At 37.0% G+C, this 13027-nt stretch overlaps 1 protein-coding gene across 1 annotated transcript in view; it reads right to left on the bottom strand.

Moving 5' to 3' along the window:
• Nucleotides 1-10008: 10008 nt before the first annotated feature.
• The window catches only part of TMEM236 (transmembrane protein 236), a 41440-nt gene continuing 38421 nt past the window's right edge, over nucleotides 10009-13027 (bottom strand). Inside the window, exon 4 of the mRNA XM_065872887.1 lies at nucleotides 10009-10589. Coding sequence (XP_065728959.1) covers nucleotides 10009-10589 — 581 coding nt within the window. The remainder of the gene's footprint in view (nucleotides 10590-13027) is intronic.

Here is a 13027-nt window from a genome sequence, read left to right as displayed (position 1 = left end):
ATTTTCAACATCCTCTGTACTCTTCCTGTTCATCTCTTTTCCCTCCCCACCCCACCCCAACTACTGATTTTTTTGTTGTCTCTACAGTTTCACCTTTTCCAAAATGTCACATAGTTTTGAACCATATAGTAGGTAGCCTTCTCCAATTGGCTTCTTTCACTTACTAGTATACAGTTAAACTTCCTCCATGTTTTTTCAAGGCCTTATAGCTGATTCTTTTCTAGAACTGAATGGTATTTCATTGTCTGGATGTACCAAAGTTGATTTATCTACTCCCCTACCAAAGGATATCTTGGTTGTTTCTAAGTTTGGGGAATTAAGAATAAAGCAGCTAAAAACATCCACGTTCAGGTTTTTGCATGGACATAAGCTCCCAACTCCTTTGGGTAAATGTTTAAGGAGCATGCCTGCTGGATCAGATGGTAACAGTATGTTTAGTTTTGTAAGAAACCATCAAATTATCTTCCAAAGTAGCTGCACCATTTTGCATTCCCACCAACAATGAATGAAAGTTCCTGTTGCTCCACATCCTTACTGGCATGTGGTGTTGTCAGTACTTTGATTTTGGCCATTCTAATTGGTATGTAGTGGCATCTCATTGTTGGTTTAATTTGCATTTCCCTGATGACATATGATTTGGAGCATCTTTTCATATGCTAATTTCCCATCTGTATATCTTCTTTGATGAGGTATCTGTTCAGGTCTTTTTTCCATTTTTAAATTGGATTGCTTGTTTTCTTATTGTTGAAATTCAAGTGTTATTTGTATATTTTGGATAACAGTCTTTATCGATTTGTCTTCTGTAAATATTTTCTCCCAGTCTGTGGTTTGTTTTCTACTTCTTTTGATATTGTTTTTCACTGAGAAGATGGTTTTTAATATTAATGAAGTCCAGCTTATCGATTATGCCTTTCATGGATCATATCTTTGGTGTTATATTTTAAAAGGCATCACTACACCCAAGGTTACTAAGTTTTCTCCTATGTTTTCTTCTAGAAGTTCTATAGTTTTGTGTTTTCCATTTAGATCTGTGATCCATCTTGACTTAATTTTGTGAAGAGTATATCGTCTGTGTGTAGATTCATGTTTCTGCATGTGGATGTTCAGTAATTCCAACACCATTTGTTGAAAACACTATCTTTTCTCCATTTTATTAATTTTCCTCCTTTCTCAAACTGGTTGACAGATTTATGTGGGTCTATGTCTGGCTTCTCTGTTCTGTTCTTTTGCCAATAAAATTCTGTCTTGACAACTGCAGCTTTATAATAAGACTTGAAGTCAGGTAGTGTCAGTTCTCCAACTTTGTTCTCCTCGATATTGTGTTGACTATTCTGGATCTTTTGTCTCTCCATATAAACTTTAGAATTAGTCTGTCAATATCCACAAAGTAACTTGCTGGGATTTTTATTGGGGTTGCATTGAATCTATAGATCAAATTGATAGATATAGACCAGTTGATACAATTGCTATAGAGATACAGTTGATCAACTCTGGATCAGCTCAAGTGAAGAACTGACATCTTGACAATATTGAGCCTTCCTATCCATGTACATGGAATATCTCTCCATTTATTTAGTTCTCCTTTGAAATCTTTCATTTTATAGTTTTGCTCATATAGATCTTATACATATTTTGTTAAATTTTCACCTAAGTATTGCATTTGGGGAGGCACTAATGTAAATACTAATGTGTTTCTAATTTTTAATTTCACTTGTTCATCCCCTGATATACAGAAAAGCAGCTGACTTTTGTATATAAACCTTGTATCCTGCAATCTTGGTATAATCACTTTTTAGTTCCAGAAGTTTTTTTGGCCAATTTTTATGAATTTTCTACGTAGATGATCATGTCATCTGTGAATAAAGGAAGTGTTATGTCTTCCTTCCTAGTTTGTATACATTTTATTTCCTTTACTTGCCTTATTAAATTAGTAAGGACTTCCAATATGAGGTTGAAAAGTAGTGGTGAGAGGGGACATCCTTGCCTTTTACCTCACCTTAATGGGAAAGCTTCAAATTTATTACCATTAAGTATGATGTTAGCTGTAGGCTTTTTGTAGATAGTCATTATGCAGTTGAGAAAGTTCCACTCTATTCCTAGTTTATTGAGATTTTTTTTAAATCATAGATATTGGATTTTTTCAAACACTTTTTCTGCATCAATTGATAAGATCATGTGATTTTTTCCTATTTAGTCTGCTGATATGATGGACTGCATTACTTGATTTTCAAATGGTGAACCAGCCTTGCACACCTGGGATAAATCCCACTAAATTATGGTGTGTAATTCTTTTTATAGCTTTTTTTTATTGGAGTATAATTGCTTTAAAATGTTCTGTTAGTTTCTGCTGTACAATGAAGTGAATCAGCTATATGTATAACTATATCCCCTCCCTCTTGGACTTCTCTCTCACCCACCCCTATCCCACCAATCTAGGTCATCACCGAGCACTGAGCTGAGCTCCCCATGCTATACAGCATGTTCCCACTAGCTATCTATTTCACACATGGTAGTGAATTTATGTCAAACTTAATCTCCCAGTTGGTCTCACCCTCCCCTTCCCCACCGTGTCCACAGGTCCATTCTCTACATCTACGTCTCTATTCCTGTCCTGCAAATAGGTTTTGTCTGTACCATTTATCAAGATTCCACATATATGCATTAATATACGATATTAGTTTTTCTCTTTCTGGCTTACTTCACTCTGTATGACAGATGCTAGGTCCATCCATATCTCTACAAATTACCCAATTTCATTCCTTTTATGGCTGAGTAATATTCCATTGTATATATGTATCACATCTTCTGTATCCATTCATCTGTAGTTGGATATTTAGGTTTTTTCCATATCCTGGCTATTGTAAATAGTGGTGCAATGAACATTGGGGTTCATGTGTCCTTTTGAATTATGGTTTTCTCAGGGTATATGCCCAGTAGTGGGATTGCTGGGTCATATAGTAGTTCTATTTTTAGTTTTTTAAGGAACCTCCATACTGTTCTCCATAGTGGCTGTTTCAATTTACATTCCCACCAACAGTGCAAAAGGGTTCCCTTTTCTCCACACCCTCTCCAACATTTACTGTTTGTAGATTTTTTGATGATGGCCATTCTGACCGGTTTGAGGTGATACCTCACTGTAGCTTTGATTTGCATTTCTCTAATAATTAGTGATGTTGAGTATCTTTTCATGTGCCTCTTGGCCATCTGTATGTCTTCTTTGGTGAAATGTCTTTTTAGGTCTTCCGCCCATTTTTGGATTGGGTTGTTTTTTTGATAATGAGCTCCATGAGCTGTTTGTATATTTTGGAGATTAACCCTTTGTCTGTTGCTTCATTTGCAAATATTTTCTCCTATTCTGAGGGTTGTCCTTTTGTCTTGTTTATGGTTTCCTTTGCTGTGCAAAAGCTTTTAAGTTTCATTATGTCCCATTTCTTTATTTTTCTTTGTATTTCCATTACTGCAGGAGGTGGGTCAAAAAAGATCTTGCTGTGGTTTATGTCAAAGAGTGTTTGTCCAATGTTTTCCTCTAAGAGTTTTATAGTGTCCGGTCTTACATTTAGGTCTTTAATCCATTTTGAGTTTATTTTTGTGTATGGTGTTAGGGAGTGTTCTAATTTCATTCTTTTACATGTAGCTGTCCAGTTTTCCCAGCACCACTTATGGAAGAGGCTGTCTTTTCTCCATTGTATATTCTTGCCTCCTTTATCAAAAATAAGATGACCATATGTGCGTGGGTTTATCTCTGGGCTTTCTACCCTGTTCCATTGATCTATATTTCTGTTTTTGTGCCAGTACCATACTGTCTTGATTACTGTAGCTTTGTAGTATAGTTTGAAGTTGGGGAGCCTGATTCCTCCAGCTCCGTTTTTCATTCTCAAGGTTTCTTTGACTCTTCATGGTCTTTTGTGTTTCCATACGAACTGTAAAATTTTTTGTTCTAATTCTGTGAAGAATGCCATTGGTAGCTTGATAGGGATTGCATTGAATCTGTAGATTGCTTTGGGTAGTACAGTGATTTTCACAATATTTATTCTTGCAATCCAAGAACATGGTATATTTCTCCATCTGTTTATGTCATCTTTGATTTCTTTCATCAGTGTTTTATAGTTTCCTGAGTACAAGTCTTCTGTCTCCTTAGGTAGGTTTATTCCTAGGTATTTTACTCTTTTTGTTGCAATGGTAAATAGCATTGTTTCCTTAATTTCTCTTTCTGATTTTTTGTTGTTAGTGTATAGGAATGCAAGAGATTTCTGTGCACTAGTTTTGTATCCTGCAACCTTACCAATTTCATTGATTAGTTCTAGTAGTTTTCTGGTGGCATCTTTAGGATTTTCTATGTATAGTATCATGTCATCTGCAAACAGTGACAGTTTTACTTCTTCTTTTCCAATTTGTATTCCTTTTATTTCTTTTTCTTCTCTGATTGCCAGTCTAGGACTTCCAAAACTATGTTGAATAAGAGTGGTGAGAGTGGACGTCCTTGTCTTGTTCCTGATCTGAGTTGATATGCTTTCAGTTTTTCACCATTGAGATTAATGTTTGCTGTGGGTTTGTCATATATGGCCTTTACTATGTTGAGGTAGGTTACCTCTGTGACCTTTTTCTGGAAAGTTTTTATCATAAATGGGTGTTGAATTTTGTCAAAAGAAATTTCTGCATCTATTGAGATGAACATATGTTTTTTCTTCCTTAATTTGTTAATATGGTTTATCACATTGATTGATTTGCGTATATTGAAGAATTCTTGCATTCCTACCACCCTTGATCATGGTGTATGATCCTTCTAATGTGTTGTTGGATTCTGTTTGCTAGTATTTTGTTTAGGATTTTTGCATCTATGTTCATCAGTGATACTAGCCTATAATTTTCTTTTTTTGTGATATCTTTGTCTGGTTTTGGTATCATAGTGATGGTAGCCTCATATAACAAGTTTGGGAGTGTTCCTCCCTCTGGAATTTTTTGGAAGAGTTTGAGAAGGATGGGTGTTAGCTCTTCTCTAAATGTTTGATAGAATTCTCCTGTGAAGCCATCTGTTCGTTGACATTTGTTTCTTGGAAGAATTTTAATTACAGTTTCAATTTCATTACTTATGATAGCTCAGTTTATATTTCCTAATTCTTCCTGGTTTAGTCTTGGAAAATTGTACTTTTCCAAGAATTTGTCCATTTCTTCCCAGTTATCCATTTTATTGGCATATAGTTTTCTGTAATAGTCTCTTAAAATCCTTTCTATTTCTGCTATGTCAGTTGTGATTTCTCCTTTTTCATTTCTAATTTTATTGATTGAGTCCTCTCCCTTTTTTTCTTGATGAATCTGGCTAAAGGTTTATCAATCAATTTTGGTTTTCTTATCAAAGAACCAACTTTTAGTTTTATTGATCTTTGCTATTGTTTTCTTCGTTTCCATTTCATTATTTCTGCTCTGATCTTTATGATTTCTTTCCTTCTACTGACTTTGTGTTTTCTTTGTTCTTCTTTCTCTAGTTGCTTTAGGTGTAAGGATAGATTGTTTATTTGAGATTTTTCTTGTTTCTTGAGGTAGGATTGAATTGCTATAAGCTTCCTTCTTAGAACTGCTTTTGCTGTGTCCCCTAGGTTTTGGGTCATTGTGTTTTCATTGCCATTTGTTTCTATGTATTTTTTAATTTCTTCTTTGACTTCTTTAGTGATCTCTTGGGTATTTAGTAGTGCACTGTTCAGCCTCCATATATTTGTGTTTTTACAGTTTTCTTCCTGTAATCGATTTCTAATCTCATAGTGTTGTGGTCAGAAAAGATGCTTGATACGATTTTAATTTTCTTAAATTTTCTGACGCCTGATTTTTGGCCCAAGATGTGATCTATCATGGAGAATGTTTCATGTGCACTTGAGAAGAAAGTGTATTCTGCCACTTTTCGGTGGAATGTTCTATAAACATCAATTAAATCTATCTGGTCTATAGTGTCATTTAAAGCTTGTGTTTTCTTATTTATTTTCTGTTTGGATGATCTGTCCTTTGGTGTCAGTGGGGTGTTAAAGTCCCCTACTATTATTGTGTTACTGTCAATTTCCCCTTTCATGGTTGTTAGCATTTGCCTTATGTATTGAGGTGCTCCTATGTTGGGTGCATAAATATTTATAATTGTTATATCTTCTCCTTGGATTGATCCTTTGATCATTATGTAGTGTCCTTCTTTGTCTCTTGTAATAGTCTTTATTTTAATGTCTGTTTTGTCTGACATGACAATTGCTACTCCAGCCTTCTTTTGATTTCCATTTGCATAGAATATGTTTTTCCATCCCCTCACTTTCAGTCTGTATGTGTCCCTAGGTCTGAAGTGGGTCTCTTGTAGACAGCATATATACAGGTCTTGTTTATGTATCCATTCAGCCAGTCTGTGTCTTTCGGTTGGAGCATTTAATCCATTTACATTCAAGGTTATTATTGATATGTATGTTCCTATTACCATTTTCTTAATTGTTTTGGCTTTGTTTTTGTGGGTCTTTTTCTTCTCCTGTGTTTCTCACCTAGAGAAGTTCCTTTAGCATTTGTTGTAAAGCTGGTTTGGTGGTGCTCCATTCTCTTAGCTTTTGCTTGTCTGTAAAGCTTTTGATTTCTCCATCGAATCTGAAAGAGATCCTTGCTGGGTAGAGTAATCTTGGTTGTAGGTTTTTCTTTTTCATCACTTTAAGTATATCCTGCCACTCTCTTCTGGCCTGCAGAGTTTCTGCTGAAAAATCAGCTGATAAACTTACAGGGATTCCATTGTATGTTATTTTTTGCTTTTCCCTTGCTACTTTTAATATTTTTTCTTTGAATTTAATGTTTGTTAGTTTGATTATGTATCTTGGTATGTTCCTCCTAGTATTTATCCTGTATGGGACTCTCTGTGCTTCCTGGACTTGGGTGACTATTTCCTTTCCCATATTACAGAAGTTTTCTACTATAATCTCTTAGAAAATTTTCTCAGACCTTTTCTTTTCCTCTTCTTCTTCTGGGATGGGACCTGTATAATAATGTTGGTATGTTTAGTGTTGTCCCAGAGGTCTCTGAGATTGTCTTCAATTTTTTTTCTTTTTTCTTTTTCTGCTCCTCAGCAGTTATTTCCACCATTCTGTCTTCCAGTTCACTTATTCGTTCTTCTGCCTCAGGTGTTTTGTTGTTGATTCCTTCTAGTGTATTTTTCATTTCAGTTATTGTGTTGTTCATCTCTGTTTGTTTGTTCTTTAGTTCTTCTAGACCTTTTTAAAACATTTTTTATACTTTCTCGAGCTGTGCCTATATTCTGTTTCCGAGATCCTGGATCATCTTTACTGTCATTACTCTAAATTCTTTTTCAGGTAGGTTGCTTATTTCCTCTTCATTTATTTGGTCTTACAGGTTTTTACCTTGTTCCTTCATCTGTGTCCCTTTTTTTTGTGCTTTTTTTTTTTTTTTTTTTTTTGATGGGTCAGTGTGTGTTCCTGTCTTACTGGTTGTTTGGCCTGAGGCTTCCAGCACTGGAGTTCGTAGGCTGTTGGGTAGAGCTCGGTCTTGGTGCCGAGATGAGGACCTCCAGGAGACCTCACTCCAATGAATATTCCCTGGGGTCTGAGGTTCTCTGCTAGTCCAGTGGTCCTGACTCAGAGCTCGACCAGAGGAGCTCAGGCCCGCCCCCTTGCTTGTGAACCAAGATCCTGCAAATCGTACAGGGCAGCAAAAACAAACAAAAAAAAGGAGCAAAACAATAACAAAGGGAAAAAAATAAAATTAGAAAACTAACAGATATGTTAGAAAAAATAAAAATATAGATTAAACAACAACCAGAAGGTAAAACAGGATCACAATAGGAAAAAAAGAGGGAAAAAGAAAAAAAAGCTGAATAAAGCCTTGGCTGTGGGGGGTGGGGCTTAGGCAGGGGTGGGGTTTAGGCAATGGGCGGGGCCTATGCTTAGGACCCACAGGGCCAGGAAAGGCCCTGGGGGTTCGGGGGTGTGGGGCTTAGTCTCAACGTGCAGGAAGGGCCAAGGAGTGCCTCTGGCCTTGGAGGGTGAAGGACCAGGTCCAGGTCTGGGACCCAGGCTCCCTGGGCCCGAGTGTCAGGGGAAACACCCTCTGCACCTCCCCTGATCCTCCGATCCTGGAGGGCCCCTCTCCATCCACCTCTCCTCTGCTCCCCCACCCCCCATCTCCCTCCTAGGCCCCGAGGACCCAGGCAGGCTGGAGGGGGCCTTCAGAGGGTGGAGGACCTGGCCCAGGAGCCCAGCAGGCTTCCCAGAGCTGATTGGGCAGGGGACATACAAGGCACACTCCCCCCTTATCCTCTGAGCCCTACCAGGGTCCCTCCAGACATGGGAAACCCTCCCCTCTCTCAGCCACCCCTCGGGGCACCAGTCCTGTACAGCCTCCACTTCTCCTACCTCCTCACTTCCCCCCATGTCCTACCCAGTCTCTTGGGGGTTTCTCCCATCTCCTTGGGTGCTGAGGTCTCCCAACAGCAACCGGCAGGTGCCCTACCTGTGGGGAGACAGGAACTCTGCATCCTTCTGTGCAGCCATCTTGACTCTGCCTCCCTCTTTTTGTATCTTTTTGTATTTGATTTGCTAATATTTTGTTGAGGATTTTTGCCTCAACGTTCATGAGAGATATTGTTCTGTAGTTTTCTTGTAATATTTTTGTATGGTTTTAGTATTAGGATAATGCTGGCTGTGTGGAATGAGTTAGGAAATATTCCTTCCTCTTCTGTCCTCTTCAAAGAGATTGCAGAGAATTGGTATAATTTCTTCCTTAAAAGTTAAGTAGAATTCACCAGTGAACCCATCTGTACCTGGTGCTTTCTGTTTTTAGAAGGATATTAATTATTGATTCAATTTCTTTACTCGGTATAGGCCTATTCAGATCATCTATTTCTTCCTGTGTGAGTTTTGACAGATTGCTTCTTTCAAGGAGTTGATCCACTTTGTCTAGGTCGTCTAATTTGTGGACATAGAATTGTTCATAGCATTCCTTTGTTATCCTTTTAATTTCAGTGAGATCTGTAGTGATGTCCCTAATGCATTTGCTAATGCATTTGCTGTTATATTTGTAAGTTGAACTTCTAATTTTAAACAGGGCTTGTACCTGACTGTTTTCATGATGGTATCCAATTCCGCAAATAAGATATTCTTCTACTTTGAAATCTCCCTCTTCAATGAATGGCTTCCTATTATAAAACTTTATCTAGGTCTTACTGGTGTACCTTGACTTCATTATATTGAACTGAGTCAAATGTCTGAAACTAAATTTACTGCTTTCTATGCTGAAACCAATTGATTACATAAAAGTCGTTTGCCACAGCAGAATAAAAAGCATAATTCCATATTTGAAGGAGACCCTAAAACTACAATTCAAATGTTTTTAAAGAATCTAAACATTATTCCATAATTACAAGTGTATTTCCTAAAATTAATTTTAACGAATTAATTCTTGTGATGCACTTTATATAAACAATAAAAAAATTTCATTCTTGGACTAACTTAGTGGGAAAACATGTTCTAATTTTTAAGAGGCTTTATTGAAGGGTGCTTTTAGAAAAAGTGCAGAATACGTAACTAAAATTAACTGTTAACATTTTCTAGAGATCAAGGGGAACCAACTTAGAAGACTATAACTTTGCTTAAATTTAGCACCATTTGTATACATCTTAAAAATTGATATGCTACAGTTTTTTTTTTTTTTTTTTTTTGCTGTACGCGGGCCTCTCACTGTTGTGGCCTCTCCCGTTGCGGAGCACAGGCTCCAGACGCGCAGGCTCAGCGGCCATGGCTCACGGGCCCAGACGCTCCGCGCCGGACTGGGGCACGAACACGTGTCCCCTGCATCGGCAGGCGGACTCTTAACCACTGCGCCACCAGGGAAGCCCGATATGCTACAGTTTTTAAAAAGTTTTTTTTCTCTAGCATCTATTCTTCATTTCTTCCTATAGCGCAAAAATTTATCCCTGCCCCCCAAAAAGATTATAAATGCGTGCATGTGCATAACACAGAGGTTTGACTATGGGACATTTCCTTGTTAAAAAGATACCTCAAACTGAGAGAAAATCCTGAATTTGGTTAAGTAATTGAAGTAAACATAAGAGAGAGTCACGAGTACATTTTTACAAAGGCCCAAGATGGGTGTGATCGTTCCCAGGCCAATGATTAAACTAAGTCTAACAAAGATAAAGGGTAGATCCTGGAGCACGATGCCCAGGGAATTCAGAAGTGGGTTCCGGGGAGTCAGTATCATTCGAAGAAGAGAAATGAAACTGAAGATGTAGACGGGGTAGACCCAGCCTGACTGGTACACGTTGGGGTGCCCGGCCACCCGCACCATTTCTATGGTGTCTGACCACAGCAGAAAGCTCCAGAGGAAGATCTCAGCGCGCACATCCTGCTGCGACATCATTCTCAGGATTCCCCGTTCGAAGGTGGGCTCTTGGGGTCCCTCCAGCTCAGGAGTCGAGCCCCCTGTTGTGGCTCTTGGTAGCCATGACAGCTGGGTCCTCTTGGCTGGCTGCGAAGGTGTCAGGTTTTCTTCATTTTGCCTCAATTCATCCGTCACAGTTTTTATTTGCTGCAAACTGGTCGTGTGGATGTGCCTGTCTTCGTTACCTGCAATAAGTTGATTTATTTACATTTTAACTTTAAATTTTTATTTAGAATTTAACTTTTCTTCTAATTTTATTTAAATTTAAATTTTTATTTAAATTAAAAATTTTTATTTAGAATTTAACTTTTCTTTCAATTTTATTTAAATTAAAATGTAAGTTTTTAATTGTTATTTAAATTTAATTGTTATTTAAATTAGATTTTTATTTACCTGTGATTTTAGAATTTTTATTTAAAGTGAGATATTTAAATTTTTATGTAAATTTAAATTTTTATTTAAATTTAAAAATGAAATTTAAGTGTTCTCTTATTTGAGGTCTGTTTCACACATGGAATTTCAAGATAGCAATGAGTAGCACAGTGCAAAAAAAACAGAGGCAGAGAAGGCTCTTTGTGTCTTTGTATTTCCCTGGGTATGGATCCTAAGTCATTTTTACCATTTCAGAATAATAGCCATTACTGGTTACTGAGCTAAGTAAGCACTTTCACACATTATCTCATTTAATCCTCAGATAAAAAGGTGAGAGATAGGGATTACTATCCCATTCGATAAATATGGAAACTGGAGTACAAGAGGTGAAGTGATGCCTAAATTCAAATACACAGTTAGGAATGGGCAGAGCTGGAATTCACACCCAGACTTGTTTGACCCCAATTGACAATCCCTTAACTTTATGGCTGCTAGCACTTTCTAGAAGCAATACATCACATGCTAATTATAAAACAGATACATATCATAAAATCAAATGAATCAAAAGTTCAATGGTCCAATCTTATTTTATAAGACGCCCACAGAGATCACTACAACCCAGATCGCCAAGCTTAGAGTCTGGTGCTAAGAGGGTCTTTTGGGCATGATCATGAGAGAGCACAAGAGAGCCTTAGTGAAGGATAGCATTCTGTATCCAAGATTCTTAAGCTGTTCTTTCCCCCACAGTCTTTGAACTCGTCAGTGCGATGGGTTAGACTAAAGTATCTCATTTGTGACCATGAAGCTGTGGCTGGTCAACATGTCAGTCATCTGAATGAGTAGGGCGTTTCCTCATTAACATCATAAAGTGAGTGAGTGTGTGTGTGTGTGTGTGTGTGTGTGTGTGTGAGAGAGAGAGAGAGAGAGAGAGACAGAGAGAGAGAGAGAGAGAGAGGGAGAGAAAGAGAAAGAGGGAGAGAGAGAGAGGGAATGTGTGTGGCTCTCTATACACATGGGTGTTGAGGTTGGGGTTATGAAGGAAGCTCAAATCTCAGAACTTACTGTTGATGGTATGATTTTTCTACATGAAAGGACTAGCACATTATTTTCCAAATATTTGAACACTTAAGCACCGTTTTCATTGCTAACGAATTTCTCAGGTCTTGACAAAGTTTACTCAGCAAATGTGCTGAGCTGCCACATTACTTGATAAGACAAAATTTAAAGGGAGTCATTAGATGGAATAGCTCTAAAGGTTAAAGACACAAAGTCGATAAAAGTTGAGATGTACTGAGCTGAAGTGAAAACATTTTAAAACAAATAAGTTATTATGATTAATGACTAATAAAAGGCTTGCTCACTATAAGTAGGAGTTGTTTAAAGGACAAACCTCAGTTTTCTTTCTATACAATTAATTATTTTTAAATTTTAAGTGTGAATTGATTATATTTATCAAGTAAAAAATAAATTCTTGATGAGATATTATTTGCTTCTGGTATGAATCATTCATAAATAAATGTTAGGAACCATGACCCTTAGAAACTTCCTTATCAAACTTAGATGTCACAGTGGCATGAGTAGGAATCTTTTTTTTTAAAATTGGAATATAGTTGATTTATAATGTTTTGTCAGTTCAGGTGTACAGCAAAGTGATTCAGTTATATATATATATATATATATATATATTCATTCCTTTTCAGATTCTTTTCCCATATAGGTTATTACAGAATATTGAGTAGAGTTCCCTGTGCTCTAGTAGGTCCCTGTGCTCAGCAGGTCCTTGTTAGTTATCTATTTTATATACAGTAGTGTGTATCTGTTAATCCCAATTTCATAATTTATCCCTTCCCCCTACATTTCCCCTTTGGTAACCATAAGTTTGATTTTGAGATCTGTGAGTCTGTTTCTGTTTTGTAAATAAGTTCATTTGTGTTGTTTTTAAAATTAGATTCCACACATAAGTGATATCATACGACAATGGAATATTACTCAGCCATAAAAAATAATTTATGAAAAAGAGAAAAATAATGCCACTTGCAGCAACATGGGTGGACCTAGAGATTATCATACTTAATGAAGTAAGGCAGACAGAGAAAGGAATCATTCTGATAAATTACATTCAAGAGAGAAAAATATATGCCAATTACTATTATTTTAACAATCATAATATCATCTGTTTTTAAACTCAGATGCTCACTTGCATCAATTTTATCTCTTACTTTACCAAAAAAAAATCAATATAGAAAATACG

Source organism: Phocoena phocoena, chromosome 2 (assembly GCF_963924675.1).
Source record: "Phocoena phocoena chromosome 2, mPhoPho1.1, whole genome shotgun sequence".
In the NCBI taxonomy this organism is placed as follows: domain Eukaryota; kingdom Metazoa; phylum Chordata; class Mammalia; order Artiodactyla; family Phocoenidae; genus Phocoena; species Phocoena phocoena.
Note: the sequence above shows the minus strand (reverse complement) of the source record. Positions and strands in the feature narration are given on the sequence as shown.